Here is a 27,022-nt window from a genome sequence, read left to right on the forward strand (position 1 = left end):
CCCCCCATCAAACCCTCCCAGGACAGGGACAGCACGGGGTTAGATACAGAGTAAAGCTCCCTCTACACTGTCCCCCATCAAACACTCCCAGGACAGGGACAGCACGGGGTTAGATACAGAGTAAAGCTCCCTCTACACTGTCCCATCAAACACTCCCAGGACAGGGACAGCACGGGGTTAGATACAGAGTAAAGCTCTCTCTACACTGTCCCCCCATCAAACACTCCCAGGATAGGTACAGTACGGGGTTAGATACACAGGAAAACACTCTCTACACTGTATCTCCATCAAACACTCCCAGGACAGGGACAGCACGGGGTTAGATATACAGGAAAGTGCTGTACTCTCTTAACCTGAACGTGAGCGCTAAGGAAAGCTTTCCCTCCCTTTTTTACCCTGAGGTAGATATCAGGCCACTATCTGTGTGTCTGTTGGGGGGGTAAGGAGAGGGATCCAGGTGAGCTGGAGATTTGATAGTGTTACATCTCAGAGTGAGGGTTGGAGGCAGCTTTCAGCACTTGAAGTGGACCAGGGGAGTGGGAAATGCAGACACCCAAGGAGGTGTGGGGTGAGTGGGGGTGGAAAACTGCTGGAGCACCTGTCAGGATTGTTTTATAGGATCCCCAATAGTCAGCAGGAAACGAGAAGCAAAAATGTAAGGAGACCTCAGTCTTCTAGAAGGAAAACAAAGTTGCAATGGGAGAGGATTTTAATTTCCCATAGTAGTAAGGATTTAAATGGAGAGGCATTTGTTAAATGTCTACAAGAAAACTTTCTTATGCATTATGTAGATGTATCTATAAGGGAAGAAGCATAACTTGACCTACTCGTAGGAAATAAGGCAAGGTAAGTGACGGAGGTGTTAGTGAGGGAGCACTTTGAGACCAGTGACTATAATTCTATTAGTTTTAAAAGACAAATCACACAACACCAGGCTATAGTCCAACAGGTTTATTTGGAAGTACTAGCGTTGGAGCACTGCTTTCGTAGCAGAGTTTTAAAATAGTGATGGAAAAGGATAGCACTGATCTCATAGTTAACGTTCTAAATTGGAGCAAGGCCAATTTTGACTGTATTAGGCAAGAACCTTCAAAAGTTGATGAAGGGAAGGTATTCACAGGGAAAGGGGCAGTGGGAAATTGAGTGGCCTTTAAGAATGGGATAATGAGAATTCCTATTAAAGGGCAAGGCCGGTAGGTATAGGGAATGATGGATGACGGAGAGAAATTGATGTCCTGGTCAACAAGAAGAGGAAGGTATACAAAGCAGGAATTGAGTGCATCCCTGGAAAATTATAAGAGCAGCTGGAGTATACTTAAGAGAGAAATCAGGACAAAAATGGGACATGAGGTAGCTTTAGCAAAGAGAGTTAAAGAGTATCCAAAGCCTTTCCACGATTATTTTAAGGGAAAAAGAGTAATGAGGGAGAGAATACGGCCCCCTGCCATGGTTATGGGTAGGTTCACCGAGCTGGGAAGTTGATTTGCAGACGTATTGGCCCTGTCTAGGTGACATCTTCAGGGCTTTAGAGCCTCCTGTGAAATGCTGCTGGACTGTCTCTTCTGGAATTTATTTAGTTCCGTTCCTGCTGCGTCCAGTTGCCCGTTTGGAAGTTCGTTGTAGTAGCCGGTAAATTGGAACTAGGTCAATCTGCTGATTGATGGAGCCCATGGATGAGCGCCATGCTTCCAGAAACTCTCGGGCTGTCCTCTGTTTAGTCTGTCCTATGATCGTTGTGGTCCTTGACAAATCAAGGATGTCAGCAAATCAACCTCCCGGCTCATACACCCACACCCCCTCCCGGCTCATACACCCACACCCCCTCCCAGCTCACCCACACCCCCTCCCAGCTCACCCACACCACCTCCCAGCTCATACACCCACACCCCCTCCCAGCTCATACACCCACACCCCCTCCCAGCTCATACACCCACACCCCCTCCCGGCTCATACACCCACACCCCCTCCCGGCTCATACACCCACACCCCCTCCCAGCTCACCCACACCCCCTCCCAGCTCACCCACACCCCCTCCCAGCTCATACACCCACACCCCCTCCCAGCTCACCCACACCCCCTCCCAGCTCACCCACACCCCCTCCCAGCTCATACACCCACACCCCCTCCCAGCTCACCCACACCCCCTCCCGGCTCATACACCCACACCCCCTCCCAGCTCACCCACACCCCCTCCCAGCTCACCCACACCCCCTCCCGGCTCATACACCCACACCCCCTCCCAGCTCACCCACACCCCCTCCCAGCTCATACACCCACACCCCCTCCCAGCTCATACACCCACACCCCCTCCCAGCTCACCCACACCCCCTCCCAGCTCACCCACACCCCCTCCCAGCTCACCCACACCCCCTCCCAGCTCATACACCCACACCCCCTCCCAGCTCACCCACACCCCCTCCCAGCTCATACACCCACACCCCCTCCCAGCTCATACACCCACACCCCCTCCCAGCTCACCCACACCCCCTCCCAGCTCATACACCCACACCCCCTCCCAGCTCACCCACACCCCCTCCCAGCTCACCCACACCCCCTCCCAGCTCATACACCCACACCCCCTCCCAGCTCATACACCCACACCCCCTCCCAGCTCACCCACACCCCCTCCCAGCTCACCCACACCCCCTCCCAGCTCATACACCCACACCCCCTCCCAGCTCACCCACACCCCCTCCCAGCTCACCCACACCCCCTCCCAGCTCATACACCCACACCCCCTCCCAGCTCATACACCCACACCCCCTCCCAGCTCATACACCCACACCCCCTCCCAGCTCACCCACACCCCCTCCCAGCTCATACACCCACACACCCTCCCAGCTCATACACCCACACCCCCTCCCAGCTCACCCACACCCCCTCCCAGCTCACCCACACCCCCTCCCAGCTCATATACCCACACCCCCTCCCAGCTCATACACCCACACCCCCTCCCAGCTCACCCACACCCCCTCCCAGCTCATACACCCACACCCCCTCCCAGCTCACCCACACCCCCTCCCAGCTCACCCACACCCCCTCCCAGCTCACCCACACCCCCTCCCAGCTCATACACCCACACCCCCTCCCGGCTCATACACCCACACCCCCTCCCGGCTCATACACCCACACCCCCTCCCAGCTCACCCACACCCCCTCCCAGCTCACCCACACCCCCTCCCAGCTCATACACCCACACCCCCTCCCAGCTCATACACCCACACCCCCTCCCAGCTCATACACCCACACCCCCTCCCAGCTCATACACCCACACCCTCTCCCAGCTCACCCACACCCCCTCCCAGCTCATACACCCACACCCCCTCCCAGCTCACCCACACCCCCTCCCAGCTCATACACCCACACCCCCTCCCAGCTCACCCACACCCCCTCCCGGCTCATACACCCACACGCCCTCCCAGCTCATACACCCACACCCCCTCCCAGCTCATACACCCACACCCCCTCCCAGCTCACCCACACCCCCTCCCAGCTCACCCACACCCCCTCCCAGCTCATACACCCACACCCCCTCCCAGCTCATACACTCACACCCCCTCCCAGCTCACCCACACCCCCTCCCAGCTCACCCACACCCCCTCCCAGCTCATACACCCACACCCCCTCCCAGCTCATACACCCACACACCCTCCCAGCTCATACACCCACACCCCCTCCCAGCTCATACACTCACACCCCCTCCCAGCTCATACACCCACACCCCCTCCCAGCTCATACACCCACACCCCCTCCCAGCTCATACACCCACACCCCCTCCCAGCTCATACACTCACACCCCCTCCCAGCTCATACACCCACACCCCCTCCCAGCTCACCCACACCCCCTCCCAGCTCACCCACACCCCCCTCCCAGCTCACCCACACCCCCTCCCAGCTCATACACCCACACCCCCTCCCAGCTCACCCACACCCCCTCCCAGCTCACCCACACCCCCTCCCAGCTCATACACCCACACCCCCTCCCAGCTCATACACCCACACCCCCTCCCGGCTCATACACCCACACCCCCTCCCAGCTCATACACCCACACACCCTCCCAGCTCACCCACACCCCCTCCCAGCTCACCCACACCCCCTCCCAGCTCATACACCCACACCCCCTCCCAGCTCATACACCCACACCCCCTCCCAGCTCATACACCCACACCCCCTCCCAGCTCATACACCCACACACACTCCCAGCTCCCATACCCACAACCATGGCAACAGGCATCTGAGCTACAAATCTTTACACAACCCTTCGACATCAGGAAGGCTGCCTATGCGTGGAACCACAGGAGGTGGGGGAGATACTAAACCAGGATTTTGTGTCAGTCTTTACTGTAGAGAAGGACATGGAAGCTGGAGAACTTGGGGAAATAATTATCTTGGAAATGGTCCATATTACAGAGGAGGTAGTGCTGGATATCTTAAGATGTAGAAAGGTGAATATATCCCCAGAACCTGATCAGGTGTACCCTCGAACTCTGTAGGAAGCGAGAGAAGTGATTGCTGGCCTCTTGCTGAGATATTTGTATCATCGATAGTCCCAGGTGAGATGCTGGAAGACTGGAGGTTGGCAAACGTGGTGCCACTGTTTAAGAAGGGCAGTAAGGAAAACCCAGGGAACTATAGACCAGTGAGCCTGACCTCAGTGGTGGGCAAGTTGGTGGAGGGAATCCTGAGGAAGAGGATTTACATGAATTTGGAAAGGCAAGGTCTGATTAGGGTTAGTCAACATGGCTTTGTGCGTGGGAAATCACCAATTTGATTGAGTTTTTTGAAGAGATGACAAAGACAGTCAATGAGCGCAGAGCGGTGGACCTTGTCTATGTGGACTTCAGTAAAGCATTCAGCAAGGTTCCCCATGGGAGACTGGTTAGCAATGTTAGATCATATGGGATCCAGGGGGAGCTAGCCAGTTGAATATAAAATTGGTTGAAGGTAGGAGACAGAGGGTGGTGGTAAAGGGATGATTTTTTGATTGGAGGCCTGTGAGCAGCGGTCTTGCACAGAGATTGGTGCTGGGTCAACCATTCTTTGTCATTTATATAAATGATTTGGATGTGAACATTGGAGGTATGGTTAGTAAGCTTGCAAATGACACCAAAATAGCTGGTGTAATGGACAGTGAAGAAGATTATCTCAGCATACAACAGGACCCTGATCAGATGGACCAGTGGGCCAAGGAGTGGCAGATGGTGTTTAACTTAGATAAATGTGAGGTGTTCCATTTCGGAAAAGCAAATCAGGGCAGGACTTATGCACTTAATGGTAGGGTGCTGGAGAATGTTGCTGAACAAAGATACCTAGGGGTACAGGTGGATAGTTCCTTGAAAGTGGAGTTACAACATAAAACATAGAACATTACAGCGCAGTACAGGCCCTTCGGCCCTCATGTTGCGCAGACCTGTGAAATTAATCTGCTGCCCATCTAACCTACACCGGACATTATTATCCAAATGTGTGTCCAATGCCCATTTAAATGCCCTTAACGTCGGTGAGCCTACTCCTGTTGTAGGTAGGCCGTTCCACACCCCTACTACTCTCTGAGTAAAGAAACTACCCCTAATATCTGTTCTATATCTATCACTCCTCAATTTAAAGTTGTGTCCCCTTGTGTTAGCCATTACCATCTGAGGGAAAAGGCTCTCACTGTCCACCCTGTCTAACCCTCTGATTATCTTATACGGCTTGATTAAGTTACCTCTCAACCTTCTTCTCTCCAATGAAAACAGCCTCAAGGCCCTCAGCCTTTCCTCATAAGACCTTCCTTCTAGACCAGGCAACATCCTGGTAAATCTCCTCTGACCTCTTTCCAAAGCTTCCACATCCTTCCTATAATGCGGTGACCAGAACTGTCCACAATACTCCAGGTGTGGCCACACCAGTGTCTTGTACATCTGAAGCATGACCTCGTGGCTCTGAAACTCAATCCCCTGACCAATAAACGCCAACACACCGTATGCCTTCTTAACAACCTCATCAACCTGGGTGGCAATGTTCAGGGATTTTTCCACCAGAACACCGAGATCTCTGTGTTGCAGGTAGACGGGATGGTGAAGGTGGGATTTGGCACATTTACCATTGTTGGTCATAATGTCGAGTCATCATTATCTCGGGTGGTCCCTCGCAGACGAGGATGACTGTGTCCCACTCTCAGGGTGTGGTTGTTGGGACTGTACATACTGATGTGGCTACCTCAGGCTGTTACACTTGGGGCAGGAGGTGGTCACAGGAAAGGGGTGGGTGGGGTATTGGTGTGGCAGCACCCTCCTTTCACCTTTTCCTGATGACAAGTCTCGTGGTGCTCGATGCCTTCCTACATGCTCCTTCTCCACTTTGGTCAGTCTTGTGCGAGTGATTCCCAGGTGTCGGTGGGAGCGCCGCATTTCTCCAGTGAGGACTTGAAGCGATCACTGAAGCACTTACTCTGTCCACCTGGGGCTCACCTACTGTTTCAGAGCTGGGAGTAGACTCTTCCTTGGGGAGTCTCGCGTTCGGTCATGCAGACAACATGCCCAGCCCATCGCAGTCTAAGGAAGGGGTGGGGGGGGTCAGTGCCCTAATGCCATGCATGTTGGCCTGGCCGAGGATGCTGGGATTGGTGTGTCTGTCTTCCCAGTGGATTCACAGGTTCTTGTGTGGGCAGCATTGGTGGTACTGCTCAGTGTCTTGAGGTGTCTGCTGTGGACTGTCCCCACCTCAGATGCACACAGGAGGGTAGGAACCATCACAGCTCTGTAAACCACGAGCATGGTGGGGGAGCTGATGTGGGAGAAAGTGGGGACTGCAGATGCTGGAGATCAGAGCCAAGAGTGTGGTGCTGGAAAAGCACAGCAGGTCAGGGAGCATCCGAGGTGCAGGAAAATCAACGTTTCGGGCATAAGGCCTTCATCGGTTGCCCAAAATGTTGATTCTCCTACGCCTCAGGCACTGCCTGACCTGCTGGGCTTTTCCAGCACCACACTCTTGACATAGGATCTGATGTGATTTTTAAACACCTTTTCCCTCAGACGGCTGAAGACTGTGTTAGCTCACTGCAGGTGCTGCAGGATCTCTCCATCAATAACTGCTTTGGATGACAGGGACACACCGGTGGTATTGGAAGTGGTCAGTGTTCTCTAAGGTCTCCTCTTGGACGTTAGTAGTCAGGGTCTGCTCTGTCATCCCAGGTCGGGCTGATGAGGGAGTTTTGTCTGGTGGATGTTCAGGGTGCGATCCATGCTCTCATATGCCTCTGTAAAGGTACTGATGGCGGGTCTGCAGTACGTCCTCTGAGATTGCGTACACTCAAGCATCACCCACATCCTGCAGCTCGATGACACTGGGTTGGGGTGAGTTTGGTTTCAGTTTGAAGGTGGGGGGGGGGAGGTTGAATCATTTCCTGCTGGTTCCAGAGGGGAGCTTGCTGGCGGTGAGGTGAACGCATTGCAGTGAGGTAGGTCGGGAACAGTCCTGCTTGACCCCGGTCCAAACGGGGAATGGGTCGGTGATGGGACCATTTGTCATTCCCATGACTTCCATGTCATCGTGGTGCTGGCGAAGGATGGGGACAAACGTCATGGTGCAGCCAAAGCAGAGAAGGATGCCCCATCATGGTTCCCAGGTGACAGTGTAAGGTGGAGCCGGCCATGTTCGGGGGGAGGTTCTGTTCTCTGTATTTCTCCTGCAGCTATTACGCAGTGACAGTCATGGCTGCTCGACCCCTCCGTGGCTGCGATTCCAGGAAGAGTTTCTCAGCCACTTGAGGAAGACCTTGACAATGATGTTGAGTATCGGTGTTGGGATATCATGCTGTGGCTGTGCAAGACATTGGTGAGGCTACCTTTGGAATACTGCACACAGTTCTGGTCGCCCTTCTATACCAAGGGGTGAGAGGGCACAGATTTACAAGGATGTTGCTGGCTTTGGAAGGTTTGAGCTATAGGGAGAGGCTGAACAGGCTGGAGTTGTTTCCCTGGAACGTCGGAGGCTGAGGGGAGCCTTACAGAGGCATGTAAACACATAGATAGGGTGAATAGCCAAGGTCTTTGTCCTAGGGTGGGGGAGTCCAGAACTAGAGGGGACAGCTTTCACGTGAGAGGGGAAAGATTTGAAAAGGATCTGAGGGGCAACTTTTTCACACAGAGGGTGGTACGTGTATGGAATGAGCTGCCAGAGGAAGTGGTGGAGGCTGGTACAATTACAACATTTAAAGTGCATCTGTATGGGTATATGAAAAGGAAGGGTTTAGAGGGATTTGGGCCAAGTGCTGGCATACAGGGCTAGGTCAAATTGGGATTTCTGGTCAACATGGATGAGTTGGACTGAAGATGCTGCACGTCTCTATGACTCCACAACTAAACATCAAGAAAATTGCAGATCGGACACCCCAGACACTGCCAACAGCAGATGGCTAGCTGCAAGACCAAGTCAGAGGGATAGAGATATTGAGGTGCTGGCTCTAAACCCAGAGTTGGTCACATTAAAGTGCACTGTCTTTGTGTGGCCTGATGCAGATGAGTGATAGCAGCCTGGGCTGTACTGGTCAGCTCTGTCAGATTAGGCTCTGGTAGCCCTGGCAACAGCGAGGGAGCACCCACTGGTCTCTTCCCCACATTAACGATAGCAGCTAGTTCCACCGGCAGCTCCAGCTGCTGACTCACAGCTCTCAGCTTCTCCCTGTCTTGTTCATTCTGTCCGGAGAGAGAGAGAGAGAGAGAGAACTGTCAGCTCTCTAATTAAATCTCCAGTGTATCCATTTCTGCACTCACTCCACACTGGGATTCCCAACCAGAAACCTGACCCAGAAACCATGCTGATACACTGACGGTTTCCACTGAGGGAGCGCCGCACTGTCAGAGGGTCAGTGCTGAGGGAGTGCCGCACTGTCAGAGGGTCAGTGCTGAGGGAGTGCCGCACTGTCAGAGGGTCAGTGCTGAGGGAGTGGGCCCTGTCGGAGGGTCAGTGCTGAGGGAGTGCCGCACTGTCGGAGGGTCAGTGCTGAGGGAGCACCGCACTGTCAGAGGGTCAGTTCTGAGGGAGTGCCGCACTGTCGGAGGGTCAGTGCTGAGGGAGTGGGCCCTGTCGGAGGGTCAGTGCTGAGGGAGTGCCGCACTGTCGAGGGTCAGTGCTGAGGGAGTGCCGCACTGTCGGAGGGTCAGTGCTGAGGGAGTGGGCCCTGTCGGAGGGTCAGTGCTGAGGGAGTGCCGCACTGTCGGAGGGTCAGTGCTGAGGGAGCGCCGCACTGTCGGAGGGTCAGTGCTGAGGGAGCACCGCACTGTCGGAGGGTCAGTTCTGAGGGAGTGCCGCACTGTCGGAGGGTCAGTGCTGAGGGAGTGGGCCCTGTCGGAGGGTCAGTGCTGAGGAAGTGCCGCACTGTCGGAGGGTCAGTGCTGAGGGAGTGGGCCCTGTCGGAGGGTCAGTGCTGAGGGAGTGCCGCACTGTCGGAGGGTCAGTGCTGAGGGAGCGCCGCACTGTCGGAGGGTCTGTGCTGAGGGAGTGCCACACTGTCGGAGGGTCAGTGCTGAGGGAGCACCGCACTGTCGGAGGGTCAGTTCTGAGGGAGTGCCGCACTGTCGGAGGGTCAGTGCTGAGGGAGTGGGCCCTGTCGGAGGGTCAGTGCTGAGGAAGTGCCGCACTGTCGGAGGGTCAGTGCTGAGGGAGTGGGCCCTGTCGGAGGGTCAGTGCTGAGGGAGTGCCGCACTGTCGGAGGGTCAGTGCTGAGGGAGCGCCGCACTGTCGGAGGGTCTGTGCTGAGGGAGTGCCACACTGTCGGAGGGTCAGTGCTGAGGGAGCACCGCACTGTCGGAGGGTCAGTGCTGAGGGAGCGCCGCACTGTCGGAGGGCCAGTGCTGAGGGAGCGCCGCACTGTCGGAGGGCCAGTGATGAGGGAGCGCCGCACTGTCGGAGGGTCAGTGCTGAGGGAGTGCTGCACTGTCGGAGGGTCAGTCCTAAGGGAGTGGTTGAAACTTTATTGCTGGAACAGCACAGCAGGTCAGGCAGCATCCAGGGAACAGGAGATTCGACGTTTCGGGCACAGGCCCTTCATTCCTGAAGAAGGGCCTGTGCCCGAAACGTCGAATCTCCTGTTCCCTGGATGCTGCCTGACCTGCTGTGCTGTTCCAGCAATAAAGTTTCAACTTTGATCTCCAGCATCTGCAGACCTCACTTTCTCCTGAGGGAGTGGGCACTGTCGGAGGGTCAGTGCTGAGAGAGCACCGCACTGTCGGAGGGTCAGTGCTGAGAGAGTGCCGTACTTGTCGGAGGGTCAGCGCTAAGGGAGTGCCGCACTGTCGGAGGGTGAGTCCTGAGGGAGTGGGCACTGTCGGAGGGTCAGCGCTGAGGGAGTGGACACTGTCGGAGGGTCAGTGCTTAGGGAGTGGGCACTGTCGGAGGGTCAGTGCTGAGTGAGTGGGCACTGTCGGAGGGTCAGTGCTGAGGGAGCGCCGCACTGTCAGAGGGTCAGTGCTGAGAGAGTGGGCACTGTCAATGGATCAGTGCTGAGGGAGAGCCACATTGTTGGAGGGTCAGTGCTGAGAGAGTGCCGCACTGTCGGAGGGTCAGTGCTGAGGGACTACCGCATTGTCAGTGGGCTAGTGCTGAGGGAGCGACGCACTGTCGATGGGTCAGTGCTGAGGGAGCGCCGCACTGTTGGAGGGTCAGTGCTTAGGGAGGGCCGCACTGGTGGAGGGTCAGCACTGAGGGAGCGCCACACTGTCTGAGGGTCAGTGCTGAGGGAGTGCCGCACTGTCGGATGGTCAGTGCTGAGAGAGTGGGCACTGTCGGAGGGTCAGCGCTGAGGGTGTGGGTACTGTCGGAGTGTCAGCGCTAAGGGAGTGGGCACTGTCGGAGGGTCAGTGCTGAGGGAGTGGGCACTGTCAGAGGGTTGGCGCTGAGGGAGATGGCACTGTCGGAGGGTCAGCGCTGAGGGAGTGGGCAGAGTCAGAGGGTCAGTGCTGAGGGAGTGGGCGCTGTCGGAGGGTCATCGCTGAGAGAGTGGGTGCTGTCAGAGGGTCAGCGCTGAGGGATTGGGCACTGTCGGAGGGTCAGTGCTGAGGGAGCGCCGCACTGTCAGGGGGTCAATGCTGAGGGAGTGTGCTCTGTCAGAGGGTCAGTGCTGAGGGAGCGCCACACTGTCAGGGGGTCAGTGCTGAGGGAGTGGGCACTGTTGGAGGGTCAGAGATGAGGGAGTGGGCACTGTTGGAGGGTGAGCGCTGAGAGAGTGGGTGCTGTCAGAGGGTCAGCGCAGAGGGAGTGGGCACTGTCGGAGGGTCAGTGCTGAGGGGTGGGCACTGTCGGAGGGAGCACCGCACTGTCAGGGGATCAGTGCTGAGGGAGCTCTGCACTGTCGGAGGGTCAGTGCTAAGGGACTGCCGCACTGTCGGAGGGTCAGTGCTGAGGGAGCGCCGCACTGTCGGAGGGTCAGTGCTGAGGGAGCGCCGCACTGTCGGAGGGTCAGTGCTGAGGGAGTGCCGCACTGTCGGAGGATCAGTACTGAGGGAGCGCCGCACTGTCGGAGGGTCAGTGCTGAGGGAGTGCCGCACTGTCGGAGGGTCAGTGCTGAGGGGGTGCCATACTGCCGGAAGGTCATAGCTGAGGGAGCGCCGCACTGTCGGAGGGTCAGTGCTTAGGGAGTGGGCACTGTCAGGGGGTCAGTGCTGAGGGAGCTCTGCACTGTCGGAGGGTCAGTGCTAAGGGACTGCCGCACTGTCGGAGGGTCAGTGCTGAGGGAGCGCTGCACTGTTGGAGGGTCAGTGCTGAGGGAATGGGTACTGTCGGAGGATCAGCGCTGAGGGTGCGCTGCACTGTTGGAGGGTCAGTACTGAGGGAGTGCCACACTGTCAGAGGGTTAGTGCTGAGAGAGTGCCGCACTGTCGGAGGGTCAGTGCTGAGGGAGTGCCGCACTGTCGGAGGGTCAGTGCTTAGGGAGTGGGCACTGTCGGAGGGTCAGTGCTGAGGGAGCGCCGCACTGTCGGAGGGTCATTGCTGAGCGAGTGCCGCACTGTCGGAGGGTCAGTGCTGAGGGAGTGCCGCACTGTCGGAGGGTCAGCGCTGAGGGAGCGCTGCACTGTCGGAGGGTCAATGCTGAGGGAATGGGTACTGTCGGAGGATCAGCGCTGAGGGAGTGCTGCACTGTCGGAGGGTCAGTGCTGAGGGAGTGCCGCACTGTCGGAGGGTCAGTGCTTAGGGAGTGGGCACTGTCGGAGGGTCAGTGCTGAGGGAGCGCCGCACTGTCGGAGGGTCATTGCTGAGCGAGTGCCGCACTGTCGGAGGGTCAGTGCTGAGGGAGTGCCGCACTGTCGGAGGGTCAGCGCTGAGGGAGCGCTGCACTGTCGGAGGGTCAATGCTGAGGGAATGGGTACTGTCGGAGGATCAGCGCTGAGGGAGTGCTGCACTGTCGGAGGATCAGTACTGAAGGAGCGCCGCACTGTCGGAGGGTCAGTGCTGAGGGAGCGCCGCACTGTCGGAGGGTCAGTGCTGAGGGAGTGCTGCACTGTCGGAGGGTCAGTCCTAAGGGAGTGGTTGAAACTTTATTGCTGGAACAGCACAGCAGGTCAGGCAGCATCCAGGGAACAGGAGATTCGACGTTTCGGGCACAGGCCCTTCATTCCTGAAGAAGGGCCTGTGCCCGAAACGTCGAATCTCCTGTTCCCTGGATGCTGCCTGACCTGCTGTGCTGTTCCAGCAATAAAGTTTCAACTTTGATCTCCAGCATCTGCAGACCTCACTTTCTCCTGAGGGAGTGGGCACTGTCGGAGGGTCAGCGCTGAGAGAGCACCGCACTGTCGGAGGGTCAGTGCTGAGAGAGTGCCGTACTGTCGGAGGGTCAGCGCTAAGGGAGTGCCGCACTGTCGGAGGGTGAGTCCTGAGGGAGTGGGCACTGTCGGAGGGTCAGCGCGGAGGGAGTGGACACTGTCGGAGGGTCAGTGCTTAGGGAGTGGGCACTGTCGGAGGGTCAGTGCTGAGTGAGTGGGCACTGTCGGAGGGTCAGTGCTGAGGGAGCGCCGCACTGTCAGAGGGTCAGTGCTGAGAGAGTGGGCACTGTCAATGGATCAGTGCTGAGGGAGAGCCACATTGTTGGAGGGTCAGTGCTGAGAGAGTGCCGCACTGTCGGAGGGTCAGTGCTGAGGGACTACCGCATTGTCAGTGGGCTAGTGCTGAGGGAGCGACGCACTGTCGATGGGTCAGTGCTGAGGGAGCGCCGCACTGTTGGAGGGTCAGTGCTTAGGGAGGGCCGCACTGGTGGAGGGTCAGCACTGAGGGAGCGCCACACTGTCTGAGGGTCAGTGCTGAGGAAGTGCCGCACTGTCGGATGGTCAGTGCTGAGAGAGTGGGCACTGTCGGAGGGTCAGCACTGAGGGTGTGGGTACTGTCGGAGTGTCAGCGCTAAGGGAGTGGGCACTGTCGGAGGGTCAGTGCTGAGGGAGTGGGCACTGTCAGAGGGTTGGCGCTGAGGGAGATGGCACTGTCGGAGGGTCAGCGCTGAGGGAGTGGGCAGAGTCAGAGGGTCAGTGCTGAGGGAGTGGGCGCTGTCGGAGGGTCATCGCTGAGAGAGTGGGTGCTGTCAGAGGGTCAGCGCTGAGGGATTGGGCACTGTCGGAGGGTCAGTGCTGAGGGAGCGCCGCACTGTCAGGGGGTCAATGCTGAGGGAGTGTGCTCTGTCAGAGGGTCAGTGCTGAGGGAGCGCCACACTGTCAGGGGGTCAGTGCTGAGGGAGTGGGCACTATTGGAGGGTCAGAGATGAGGGAGTGGGCACTGTTGGAGGGTGAGCGCTGAGAGAGTGGGTGCTGTCAGAGGGTCAGCGCAGAGGGAGTGGGCACTGTCGGAGGGTCAGTGCTGAGGGGTGGGCACTGTCGGAGGGAGCACCGCACTGTCAGGGGATCAGTGCTGAGGGAGCTCTGCACTGTCGGAGGGTCAGTGCTAAGGGACTGCCGCACTGTCGGAGGGTCAGTGCTGAGGGAGCGCCGCACTGTCGGAGGGTCAGTGCTGAGGGAGCGCCGCACTGTCGGAGGGTCAGTGCTGAGGGAGTGCCGCACTGTCGGAGGATCAGTACTGAGGGAGCGCCGCACTGTCGGAGGGTCAGTGCTGAGGGAGTGCCGCACTGTCGGAGGGTCAGTGCTGAGGGGGTGCCATACTGCCGGAAGGTCATAGCTGAGGGAGCGCCGCACTGTCGGAGGGTCAGTGCTTAGGGAGTGGGCACTGTCAGGGGGTCAGTGCTGAGGGAGCTCTGCACTGTCGGAGGGTCAGTGCTAAGGGACTGCCGCACTGTCGGAGGGTCAGTGCTGAGGGAGCGCTGCACTGTTGGAGGGTCAGTGCTGAGGGAATGGGTACTGTCGGAGGATCAGCGCTGAGGGTGCGCTGCACTGTTGGAGGGTCAGTACTGAGGGAGTGCCACACTGTCAGAGGGTTAGTGCTGAGAGAGTGCCGCACTGTCGGAGGGTCAGTGCTGAGGGAGTGCCGCACTGTCGGAGGGTCAGTGCTTAGGGAGTGGGCACTGTCGGAGGGTCAGTGCTGAGGGAGCGCCGCACTGTCGGAGGGTCATTGCTGAGCGAGTGCCGCACTGTCGGAGGGTCAGTGCTGAGGGAGTGCCGCACTGTCGGAGGGTCAGCGCTGAGGGAGCGCTGCACTGTCGGAGGGTCAATGCTGAGGGAATGGGTACTGTCGGAGGATCAGCGCTGAGGGAGTGCTGCACTGTCGGAGGGTCAGTGCTGAGGGAGTGCCGCACTGTCGGAGGGTCAGTGCTTAGGGAGTGGGCACTGTCGGAGGGTCAGTGCTGAGGGAGCGCCGCACTGTCGGAGGGTCATTGCTGAGCGAGTGCCGCACTGTCGGAGGGTCAGTGCTGAGGGAGTGCCGCACTGTCGGAGGGTCAGCGCTGAGGGAGCGCTGCACTGTCGGAGGGTCAATGCTGAGGGAATGGGTACTGTCGGAGGATCAGCGCTGAGGGAGTGCTGCACTGTCGGAGGATCAGTACTGAAGGAGCGCCGCACTGTCGGAGGGTCAGTGCTGAGGGAGCGCCGCACTGTCGGAGGGTCAGTGCTTAGGGAGTGGTCACTGTCGGAGGGTCAATGCTGAGGGAGTGCTGCACTGTCGGAGGGTCAGTGCTGAGGGAGTGCCGCACTGTTGGAGGGTCAGTACTGAGGGAGTGGGCACTGTCGGAAGGTCAGCGCTGAGGGAGCGCTGCATTGTCGGAGGGTCAGTGCTGAGGGAATGGGCACTGTCGGAGGGTCAGTGCTGAGTGAGTGCCGCACTGTCGGAGGGTCAGTGCTTTGGGAGCGGGCGCTGTCGGAGGGTCATCGCTGAGAGAGTGGGTGCTGTCAGAGGGTCAGCGCTGAGGGATTGGGCACTGTCGGAGGGTCAGTGCTGAGGGAGCGCCGCACTGTCAGGGGGTCAATGCTGAGGGAGTGTGCTCTGTCAGAGGGTCAGTGCTGAGGGAGCGCCACACTGTCAGGGGGTCAGTGCTGAGGGAGTGGGCACTGTTGGAGGGTCAGAGATGAGGGAGTGGGCACTGTTGGAGGGTGAGCGCTGAGAGAGTGGGTGCTGTCAGAGGGTCAGCGCAGAGGGAGTGGGCACTGTCGGAGGGTCAGTGCTGAGGGGTGGGCACTGTCGGAGGGAGCACCGCACTGTCAGGGGGTCAGTGCTGAGGGAGCTCTGCACTGTCGGAGGGTCAGTGCTAAGGGACTGCCGCACTGTCGGAGGGTCAGTGCTGAGGGAGCGCCGCACTGTCGGAGGGTCAGTGCTGAGGGAGCGCCGCACTGTCGGAGGGTCAGTGCTGAGGGAGCGCCGCACTGTCGGAGGGTCAGTGCTGAGGGAGCGCCGCACTGTCGGAGGATCAGTACTGAGGGAGCGCCGCACTGTCGGAGGGTCAGTGCTGAGGGAGTGCCGCACTGTCGGAGGGTTAGTGCTGAGGGAGTGCCATACTGCCGGAAAGTCAGTGCTGAGGGAGCGCCGCACTGTCGGAGGGTCAGTGCTGAGGGAGTGCCGCACTGTCGGAGGGTCAGTGCTTAGGGAGTGGGCACTGTCAGAGGGTTAGTGCTGTGGGAGCGCCGCACTGTCGGAGGGTCAGCGCTGAGCGAGTGCCGCACTGTCGGAGGGTCAGAGCTGAGGGAGTGCCGCACTGTCGGAGGGTCAGCGCTGAGGGAGCGCTGCACTGTCGGAGGGTCAGTGCTGAGGGAATGGGCACTGTCGGAGGGTCAGTGCTGAGGGAGTGCCGCACTGTCGGAGGATCAGTACTGAGGGAGCGCCGCACTGTCGGAGGGTCAGTGCTGAGGGAGTGCCGCACTGTCGGAGGGTCAGTGCTTAGGGAGTGGGCACTGTCGGAGGGTCAGTGCTGCGTGAGTGGGCACTGTCAATGGATCTGTGCTGAGGGAGAGCCACATTGTTGGAGGGTCAGTGCTGAGAGAGTGCCGCACTGTCGTGGGGTCAGTGCTGAGGGAGTGCCGCACTGTTGGAGGGTCAGTGCTGAGGGAGTGGGCACTGTCGGAGGGTCAGTGTTGAGGGAGCGCCGCACTGTCGGGGGGTCAGTGCTGAGGGAGTGCCGCACTATCGGAGAGTCAGTGCTGAGGGAGTGGGCACTGTCAGAGAGTCAGTGCTATGGGAGTGGGCACTGTCGGAATGTCAGTGCTGAGGGAGTGCCACATTGTCAGTGGGCCAGTGCTGAGGGAGCAACGCACTGTCGATGGGTCAGTGCTGAGGGAGCGCCACACTGTCAGAGGGTCAGTGCTGAGGGAATAGGCACTATCGGAGGGTCAGTGCTGAGGGAGTGCCGCACTGTCGGAAGGTCAGTGCTGAGGAAGTGCCGCACTGTCGGAGGGTCAGTGCTGAGGGAGTGCCGCACTGTCAGAGGGTCAGCGCTGAGGGAATGCCGCACTGTCAGAGGGTCAGCGCTGAGGAAGTGCCGCACTGTCGGAGGGTCAGCGCTGAGGGAGTGTTGCACTGTCAGAGGGTCAGTGCTGAGGGAGCGCCACACTGTTGGAGGGTCAGGACTGAGAGAGTGTGCACTGTCGGAGGGTCAGCGCTGAGGGAGTGCTGCACTGTTGGAGGGTCAGTGCTGAGGGAATGGGCACTGTCACAGGGTTAGTGCTGAGGGAGCGCTGCACTGTTGGAGGGTCAGTGCTGAGGGAGCGCCGCACTGTCGGAGGGTCAGTGCTGAGGGAGCGCCGCACTGTCGGAGGCTCAGTGCTTAGGGAGTGGGCACTGTCGGAGGGTCAGTGCTGAGGGAGCGCCGCACTGTCGGAGGCTCAGTGCTTAGGGAGTGGGCACTGTCGGAGGGTCAGCGCTGAGCGAGTGCCGCACTGTCGGAGGGTCAGTGCTGAGGGAGTGCCGCACTGTCGGAGGGTCAGCGCTGAGGGAGCGTTGCACTGTCGGAGGGTCAGTGCTGAGGGAATGGGTACTGTCGGAGGATCAGCGCTGAGGGAGCGCTGCACTGTCGGAGGGTCAGTGCTGAGGGAATGGGCACTGTGGGAGGGTCAGTGCTGAGGGAGTGCCGCACTGTCGGAGGATCAGTAGAGGGAGTGCCGCACTGTCGGAGGGTCAGTGCTGAGGGAGTGGGCACTGTCGGAAGGTCAGCGCTGAGGGAGCACTGCACTGTCGGAGGGTCAGTGCTGAGGGAATGGGCACTGTCGGAGGGTCAGTGCTGAGGGAGTGGGCACTGTCGGAGGATCAGCGCTGAGGGAGTGCTGCACTGTCGGAGGGTCAGTGCTGAGGGAGCGACGCAATGACGGAGGGTCAGCGCTGAGGGAGTGCCGCACTGTCGGAGAGTCAGTGCTGAGGGAGCACCGCACTGTTGGAGAGTCAGCGCTGAGGGAGTGCCGCACTGTCGGAGGGTCAGTGCTTAGGGAGTGGGCACTGGCGGAGGGTAAGTGCTGAGGGAGCGCCACACTGTTGGAGGGTCAGGACTGAGAGAGTGTGCACTGTCAGAGGGTCAGCGCTGAGGGAGTGCTGCACTGTTGGTGGGTCATTGGTGAGGGAATGGGCACTGTCACAGGGTTAGTGCTGAGGGAGCGCCGCACTGTCGGAGGGTCAGCGCTAAGGGAGTGCCACACTGTCGGAGGGTCAGTCCTGAGGGAGTGGGCACTGTCAGAGGGTCAGCGCTGAGATAGCACCGTACTGTCGGAGGGTCAGCGCTAAGGGAGTGCCGCACTGTCGGAAGGTCAGTCCTGAGGGAGTGGGCACTGTCGGAGGGTCAGCGCTGAGAGAGCGCTGCACTGTCGATGGGTCAGTGCTAAGGGAGTGGGCACTGTCGGAGGGTCAGTGCTGAGTGAGTGGGCACTGTCGGAGGGTCGGTGCTGCGGGAGCGCTGCACTGTTGGACGGTCAGTGATGAGAGAGTGGGCACTGTCAATGGATCTGTGCTGAGGGAGCGCCACATTGTTGGAGGGTCAGTGCTGAGAGAGTGCCGCACTGTCGTGGGGTCAGTGCTGAGGGAGTGCCGCACTGTTGGAGGGTCAGTGCTGAGGGAGTGGGCACTGTCGGAGCGTCAGTGTTGAGGGAGCGCCGCACTGTCGGGGGGTCAGTGCTGAGGGAGTGCCGCACTGTCGGAGGATCAGTGCTGAGGGAGTGGGCACTGTCGGAATGTCAGTGCTGAGTGAGTGCCACATTGTCAGTGGGCCAGTGCTGAGGGAGCGACGCACTGTCGATGGGTCAGTGCTGAGGGAGCGCCACACTGTCAGAGGGTCAGTGCTGAGGGAATAGCCACTATCGGAGGGTCTGTGCTGTGGGAGTGGGCACTGTCGGAGGGTCAGTACTTAGGGAGGGCCGCACGGGTGGAGGGTCAGCACTGAGGGAGCGCCGCACTGTCTGAGGGTCAGTGCTGAGGGAGTGCCGCACTGTCGGAGGGTCAGTGCTGAGGGAGTGGGCATTGTTGGAGGGTCAGCGCTGAGAGAGTGGGCACTGTCGGAGGGTCAGTGCTGAGGGAGTGGGTACTGTCGGAGGGTCAGTGCTGAGGCAGCGCTGCACTGTTAGAGGGTCGGCGCTGAGGGAGATGGCACTGTCGGAGGATCAGCGCTGATGGAGTAGGCACAGTCAGAGGGTCAGTGCTGAGGGAGTGGGCGCTGTCGGAGGGGCATCGCTGAGAGAGTGGGTGCTGTCAGAGGGTCAGCGCTGAGGGATTGGGCACTGTCGGAGGGTCAGTGCTGAGGGAGCGCCCCACTGTCAGGGGGTCAATGCTGAGGGAGTGTGCTCTGTCGGAGGGTCAGTGCTGAGGGAGCGCCACACTGTCAGGGGGTCAGTGCTGAGGGAGCGGGCACTGTTGGAGGGTCAGAGATGAGGGAGTGGGCACTGTTGGAGGGTTAGCGCTGAGAGAGTGGGTGCTGTCAGAGGGTCAGCGCAGAGGGAGTGGGCACTGTCGGAGGGTCAGTGCTGAGGGGGTGGGCACTGTCGGAGGGAGCACCGCACTGTCAGGGGGTCAGTGCTGAGGGAGTGCCACACTGTCGGAGGGTCAGTGCTGAGGAAGTGCCGCACTGTTGGAGGGTCAGTGCTGAGGGAGTGCCGCACTGTCAGAGGGTCACCGCTGAGGGAGTGCCGCACTGTCGGAGGGTCAGCGCTGAGGGAGTGTTGCACTGTCAGAGGGTCAGTGCTGAGGGAATGCCGCACTGTCGGAGGGTCAGCGCTGAGGGAGTGCCGCACTGTTGGAGGGTCAGTGCTGAGGGAGTGCCACACTGTCGGAGGGTCAGCGCTGAGGGAGTGCCGCACTGTTGGAGGGTCAGCGCTGAGGGAGTGCTGCACTGTTGGAGGGTCAGTGCTGAGGGAGTGCTGCACTGTCAGTGGGTCAGCATTGAGGAAGTGCCGCACTGTCGGAGGGTCAGCGCTGAGGGAGTGCTGCACTGTTGGAGGGTCAGCGCTGAGAAGTGCCGCACTGTCGGAGGGTCAGCGCTGAGGGATTGCTGCACTGTAGAAGGGTCAGCGCTGAGGGAGTGCCGCACTGTCGGAGGGTCAATGCTGAGGGAGTGCCGCACTGTCGGAGGGTCAGCGCTGAGGGAGCGCTGCACTGTCGGAGGGTCAGTGCTGAGGGAATGGGTACTGTCGGAGGATCAGCGCTGAGGGAGTGCTGCACTGTCGGAGGATCAGCGCTGAGGGAGTGCTGCACTGTCGGAGGGTCAGTACTGAGGGAGTGCCGCACTGTCGGAGGGTCAGTGCTGAGGGAGTGCCGCACTTTTGGAGGGTCAGTACTGAGGGAGTGGGCACTGTCGGAAGGTCAGCGCTGAGGGAGCTCTGCACTGTCGGAGGGTCAGTGCTAAGGGAGCGCCGCAATGACGGAGGGTCAGCGCTGAGGGAGCACCGCACTGTTGGAGAGTCAGCGCTGAGGGAGTGCCGCACTGTCGGAGGGTCAGTGCTTAGGGAGTGGGCACTGTCGGAGGGTCAGTGCTGAGGGAGTGCCGCACTGTCGGAGGATCAGTACTGAGGGAGCGCCGCACTGTCGGAGGGTCAGCGCTGAGGGAGTGCCGCACTGTCGGAGGGTCAGTGCTGAGGGAGTGCCATACTGCCGGAAGGTCAGAGCTGAGGGAGCGCCGCACTGTCGGAGGGTCAGTGCTGAGGGAGCGCCGCACTGTCGGAGGGTCAGTGCTTAGGGAGTGGGCACTGTCAGGGGGTCAGTGCTGAGGGAGCTCTGCACTGTCGGAGGGTCAGTGCTAAGGGACTGCCGCACTGTCGGAGGGTCAGTGCTGAGGGAGCGCTGCACTGTTGGAGGGTCAGTGCTGAGGGAATGGGTACTGTCGGAGGATCAGCGCTGAGGGTGCGCTGCACTGTTGGAGGGTCAGTACTGAGGGAGTGCCACACTGTCAGAGGGTTAGTGCTGAGAGAGTGCCGCACTGTCGGAGGGTCAGTGCTGAGGGAGTGCCGCACTGTCGGAGGGTCAGTGCTTAGGGAGTGGGCACTGTCGGAGGGTCAGTGCTGAGGGAGCGCCGCACTGTCGGAGGGTCATTGCTGAGCAAGTGCCGCACTGTCGGAGGGTCAGTGCTGAGGGAGTGCCGCACTGTCGGAGGGTCAGCGCTGAGGGAGCGCTGCACTGTCGGAGGGTCAATGCTGAGGGAATGGGTACTGTCGGAGGATCAGCGCTGAGGGAGTGCTGCACTGTCGGAGGGTCAGTGCTGAGGGAGTGCCGCACTGTCGGAGGGTCAGTGCTTAGGGAGTGGGCACTGTCGGAGGGTCAGTGCTGAGGGAGCGCCGCACTGTCGGAGGGTCATTGCTGAGCGAGTGCCGCACTGTCGGAGGGTCAGTGCTGAGGGAGTGCCGCACTGTCGGAGGGTCAGCGCTGAGGGAGCGCTGCACTGTCGGAGGGTCAATGCTGAGGGAATGGGTACTGTCGGAGGATCAGCGCTGAGGGAGTGCTGCACTGTCGGAGGATCAGTACTGAAGGAGCGCCGCACTGTCGGAGGGTCAGTGCTGAGGGAGCGCCGCACTGTCGGAGGGTCAGTGCTTAGGGAGTGGTCACTGTCGGAGGGTCAATGCTGAGGGAGTGCTGCACTGTCGGAGGGTCAGTGCTGAGGGAGTGCCGCACTGTTGGAGGGTCAGTACTGAGGGAGTGGGCACTGTCGGAAGGTCAGCGCTGAGGGAGCGCTGCACTGTCGGAGGGTCAGTGCTGAGGGAATGGGCACTGTCGGAGGGTCAGTGCTGAGTGAGTGCCGCACTGTCGGAGGGTCAGTGCTGAGGGAGTGGGCACAGTCAGAGGGTCAGTGCTTTGGGAGCGGGCGCTGTCGGAGGGTCATCGCTGAGAGAGTGGGTGCTGTCAGAGGGTCAGCGCTGAGGGATTGGGCACTGTCGGAGGGTCAGTGCTGAGGGAGCGCCGCACTGTCAGGGGGTCAATGCTGAGGGAGTGTGCTCTGTCAGAGGGTCAGTGCTGAGGGAGCGCCACACTGTCAGGGGGTCAGTGCTGAGGGAGTGGGCACTGTTGGAGGGTCAGAGATGAGGGAGTGGGCACTGTTGGAGGGTGAGCGCTGAGAGAGTGGGTGCTGTCAGAGGGTCAGCGCAGAGGGAGTGGGCACTGTCGGAGGGTCAGTGCTGAGGGGTGGGCACTGTCGGAGGGAGCACCGCACTGTCAGGGGGTCAGTGCTGAGGGAGCTCTGCACTGTCGGAGGGTCAGTGCTAAGGGACTGCCGCACTGTCGGAGGGTCAGTGCTGAGGGAGCGCCGCACTGTCGGAGGGTCAGTGCTGAGGGAGCGCCGCACTGTCGGAGGGTCAGTGCTGAGGGAGCGCCGCACTGTCGGAGGGTCAGTGCTGAGGGAGCGCCGCACTGTCGGAGGATCAGTACTGAGGGAGCGCCGCACTGTCGGAGGGTCAGTGCTGAGGGAGTGCCGCACTGTCGGAGGGTCAGTGCTGAGGGAGTGCCATACTGCCGGAAAGTCAGTGCTGAGGGAGCGCCGCACTGTCGGAGGGTCAGTGCTGAGGGAGTGCCGCACTGTCGGAGGGTCAGTGCTTAGGGAGTGGGCACTGTCAGAGGGTTAGTGCTGTGGGAGCGCCGCACTGTCGGAGGGTCAGCGCTGAGCGAGTGCCGCACTGTCGGAGGGTCAGAGCTGAGGGAGTGCCGCACTGTCGGAGGGTCAGCGCTGAGGGAGCGCTGCACTGTCGGAGGGTCAGTGCTGAGGGAATGGGCACTGTCGGAGGGTCAGTGCTGAGGGAGTGCCGCACTGTCGGAGGATCAGTACTGAGGGAGCGCCGCACTGTCGGAGGGTCAGTGCTGAGGGAGTGCCGCACTGTCGGAGGGTCAGTGCTTAGGGAGTGGGCACTGTCGGAGGGTCAGTGCTGCGTGAGTGGGCACTGTCAATGGATCTGTGCTGAGGGAGAGCCACATTGTTGGAGGGTCAGTGCTGAGAGAGTGCCGCACTGTCGTGGGGTCAGTGCTGAGGGAGTGCCGCACTGTTGGAGGGTCAGTGCTGAGGGAGTGGGCACTGTCGGAGGGTCAGTGTTGAGGGAGCGCCGCACTGTCGGGGGGTCAGTGCTGAGGGAGTGCCGCACTATCGGAGAGTCAGTGCTGAGGGAGTGGGCACTGTCAGAGAGTCAGTGCTATGGGAGTGGGCACTGTCGGAATGTCAGTGCTGAGGGAGTGCCACATTGTCAGTGGGCCAGTGCTGAGGGAGCAACGCACTGTCGATGGGTCAGTGCTGAGGGAGCGCCACACTGTCAGAGGGTCAGTGCTGAGGGAATAGGCACTATCGGAGGGTCAGTGCTGTGGGAGTGGGCACTGTCGGAGGGTCAGTACTTAAGGAGGGCCGCACGGGTGGAGGGTCAGCACTGAGGGAACGCCGCACTGTCTGAGGGTCAGTGCTGAGGGAGTGCCGCACTGTCAGAGGGTTAGTGCTGAGGGAGTGGGCACTGTTGGAGGGTCAGCGCTGAGAGAGTGGGCACTGTCGGAGGGTCAGTGCTGAGGGAGTGGGTACTGTCGGAGGGTCAGTGCTGAGGCAGCGCTGCACTGTTAGAGGGTCGGCGCTGAGGGAGATGGCACTGTCGGAGGGTCAGTGCTGAGGGAGTGGGCACTGTCGGAGGGTCAGTGCTGAGGCAGCGCTGCACTGTTAGAGGGTCGGCGCTGAGGGAGATGGCACTGTCGGAGGATCAGCGCTGATGGAGTAGGCACAGTCAGAGGGTCAGTGCTGAGGGAGCGGGCGCTGTCGGAGGGTCATCGCTGAGAGAGTGGGTGCTGTCAGAGGGTCATCGCTGAGAGAGTGGGTGCTGTCAGAGGGTCAGCGCTGAGGGATTGGGCACTGTCAGAGGGTCAGTGCTGAGGGAGCACCGCACTGTCAGGGGGTCAATGCTGAGGGAGTGTGCTCTGTCGGAGGGTCAGTGCTGAGGGAGCGCCACACTGTCAGGGGGTCAGTGCTGAGGGAGCGGGCACTGTTGGAGGGTCAGAGATGAGGGAGTGGGCATTGTTGGAGGGTTAGCGCTGAGAGAGTGGGTGCTGTCAGAGGGTCAGCGCAGAGGGAGTGGGCACTGTCGGAGGGTCAGTGCTGAGGGGGTGGGCACTATCGGAGGGAGCACCGCACTGTCAGGGGTCAGTGCTGAGGGAGTGCCGCACTGTCGGAAGGTCAGTGCTGAGGAAGTGCCGCACTGTCGGAGGGTCAGTGCTGAGGGAGTGCCGCACTGTCAGAGGGTCAGCGCTGAGGGAATGCCGCACTGTCAGAGGGTCAGCGCTGAGGAAGTGCCGCACTGTCGGAGGGTCAGCGCTGAGGGAGTGTTGCACTGTCAGAGGGTCAGTGCTGAGGGAGCGCCACACTGTTGGAGGGTCAGGACTGAGAGAGTGTGCACTGTCGGAGGGTCAGCGCTGAGGGAGTGCTGCACTGTTGGAGGGTCAGTGCTGAGGGAATGGGCACTGTCACAGGGTTAGTGCTGAGGGAGCGCTGCACTGTTGGAGGGTCAGTGCTGAGGGAGCGCCGCACTGTCGGAGGGTCAGTGCTGAGGGAGCGCCGCACTGTCGGAGGCTCAGTGCTTAGGGAGTGGGCACTGTCGGAGGGTCAGTGCTGAGGGAGCGCCGCACTGTCGGAGGCTCAGTGCTTAGGGAGTGGGCACTGTCGGAGGGTCAGCGCTGAGCGAGTGCCGCACTGTCGGAGGGTCAGTGCTGAGGGAGTGCCGCACTGTCGGAGGGTCAGCGCTGAGGGAGCGTTGCACTGTCGGAGGGTCAGTGCTGAGGGAATGGGTACTGTCGGAGGATCAGCGCTGAGGGAGCGCTGCACTGTCGGAGGGTCAGTGCTGAGGGAATGGGCACTGTGGGAGGGTCAGTGCTGAGGGAGTGCCGCACTGTCGGAGGATCAGTAGAGGGAGTGCCGCACTGTCGGAGGGTCAGTGCTGAGGGAGTGGGCACTGTCGGAAGGTCAGCGCTGAGGGAGCACTGCACTGTCGGAGGGTCAGTGCTGAGGGAATGGGCACTGTCGGAGGGTCAGTGCTGAGGGAGTGGGCACTGTCGGAGGATCAGCGCTGAGGGAGTGCTGCACTGTCGGAGGGTCAGTGCTGAGGGAGCGACGCAATGACGGAGGGTCAGCGCTGAGGGAGTGCCGCACTGTCGGAGAGTCAGTGCTGAGGGAGCACCGCACTGTTGGAGAGTCAGCGCTGAGGGAGTGCCGCACTGTCGGAGGGTCAGTGCTTAGGGAGTGGGCACTGGCGGAGGGTTAGTGCTGAGGGAGCGCCACACTGTTGGAGGGTCAGGACTGAGAGAGTGTGCACTGTCAGAGGGTCAGCGCTGAGGGAGTGCTGCACTGTTGGTGGGTCTTTGGTGAGGGAATGGGCACTGTCACAGGGTTAGTGCTGAGGGAGCGCCGCACTGTCGGAGGGTCAGCGCTAAGGGAGTGCCACACTGTCGGAGGGTCAGTCCTGAGGGAGTGGGCACTGTCAGAGGGTCAGCGCTGAGATAGCACCGTACTGTCGGAGGGTCAGCGCTAAGGGAGTGCCGCACTGTCGGAAGGTCAGTCCTGAGGGAGTGGGCACTGTCGGAGGGTCAGCGCTGAGAGAGCGCTGCACTGTCGATGGGTCAGTGCTAAGGGAGTGGGCACTGTCGGAGGGTCAGTGCTGAGTGAGTGGGCACTGTCGGAGGGTCGGTGCTGCGGGAGCGCTGCACTGTTGGACGGTCAGTGATGAGAGAGTGGGCACTGTCAATGGATCTGTGCTGAGGGAGCGCCACATTGTTGGAGGGTCAGTGCTGAGAGAGTGCCGCACTGTCGTGGGGTCAGTGCTGAGGGAGTGCCGCACTGTTGGAGGGTCAGTGCTGAGGGAGTGGGCACTGTCGGAGCGTCAGTGTTGAGGGAGCGCCGCACTGTCGGGGGGTCAGTGCTGAGGGAGTGCCGCACTGTCGGAGGATCAGTGCTGAGGGAGTGGGCACTGTCGGAATGTCAGTGCTGAGTGAGTGCCACATTGTCAGTGGGCCAGTGCTGAGGGAGCGACGCACTGTCGATGGGTCAGTGCTGAGGGAGCGCCACACTGTCAGAGGGTCAGTGCTGAGGGAATAGCCACTATCGGAGGGTCTGTGCTGTGGGAGTGGGCACTGTCGGAGGGTCAGTACTTAGGGAGGGCCGCACGGGTGGAGGGTCAGCACTGAGGGAGCGCCGCACTGTCTGAGGGTCAGTGCTGAGGGAGTGCCGCACTGTCGGAGGGTCAGTGCTGAGGGAGTGGGCATTGTTGGAGGGTCAGCGCTGAGAGAGTGGGCACTGTCGGAGGGTCAGTGCTGAGGGAGTGGGTACTGTCGGAGGGTCAGTGCTGAGGCAGCGCTGCACTGTTAGAGGGTCGGCGCTGAGGGAGATGGCACTGTCGGAGGATCAGCGCTGATGGAGTAGGCACAGTCAGAGGGTCAGTGCTGAGGGAGTGGCGCTGTCGGAGGGGCATCGCTGAGAGAGTGGGTGCTGTCAGAGGGTCAGCGCTGAGGGATTGGGCACTGTCGGAGGGTCAGTGCTGAGGGAGCGCCCCACTGTCAGGGGGTCAATGCTAAGGGAGTGTGCTCTGTCGGAGGGTCAGTGCTGAGGGAGCGCCACACTGTCAGGGGGTCAGTGCTGAGGGAGCGGGCACTGTTGGAGGGTCAGAGATGAGGGAGTGGGCACTGTTGGAGGGTTAGCGCTGAGAGAGTGGGTGCTGTCAGAGGGTCAGTGCAGAGGGAGTGGGCACTGTCGGAGGGTCAGTGCTGAGGGGGTGGGCACTGTCGGAGGGAGCACCGCACTGTCAGGGGGTCAGTGCTGAGGGAGTGCCACACTGTCGGAGGGTCAGTGCTGAGGAAGTGCCGCACTGTCGGAGGGTCAGTGCTGAGGGAGTGCCGCACTGTCAGAGGGTCACCGCTGAGGGAGTGCCGCACTGTCGGAGGGTCAGCGCTGAGGGAGTGTTGCACTGTCAGAGGGTCAGTGCTGAGGGAATGCCGCACTGTCGGAGGGTCAGCGCTGAGGGAGTGCCGCACTGTTGGAGGGTCAGTGCTGAGGGAGTGCCACACTGTCGGAGGGTCAGCGCTGAGGGAGTGCCGCACTGTTGGAGGGTCAGCGCTGAGGGAGTGCTGCACTGTTGGAGGGTCAGTGCTGAGGGAGTGCTGCACTGTCAGTGGGTCAGCGTTGAGGAAGTGCCGCACTGTCGGAGGGTCAGCGCT

The 27,022-nt window shown here is 60.5% G+C and overlaps 1 protein-coding gene across 1 annotated transcript in view; it reads right to left on the bottom strand.

Moving 5' to 3' along the window:
- Positions 1-4,178: 4,178 nt before the first annotated feature.
- Positions 4,179-27,022, bottom strand: part of LOC148135294 (complexin-3-like) — a 50,024-nt gene continuing 27,180 nt past the window's right edge. Inside the window, exon 4 of the mRNA XM_087985033.1 lies at positions 4,179-8,679. Within this exon, the coding sequence (XP_087841159.1) occupies positions 8,464-8,679 (216 nt within the window). The 3' untranslated portion in view covers positions 4,179-8,463. The remainder of the gene's footprint in view (positions 8,680-27,022) is intronic.

The sequence above is a fragment of the Chiloscyllium plagiosum genome, unplaced genomic scaffold (assembly GCF_037043375.1).
Source record: "Chiloscyllium plagiosum isolate Xiang-an unplaced genomic scaffold, Cpla_swu_hap1 HiC_scaffold_50, whole genome shotgun sequence".
Classification (NCBI taxonomy): domain Eukaryota; kingdom Metazoa; phylum Chordata; class Chondrichthyes; order Orectolobiformes; family Hemiscylliidae; genus Chiloscyllium; species Chiloscyllium plagiosum.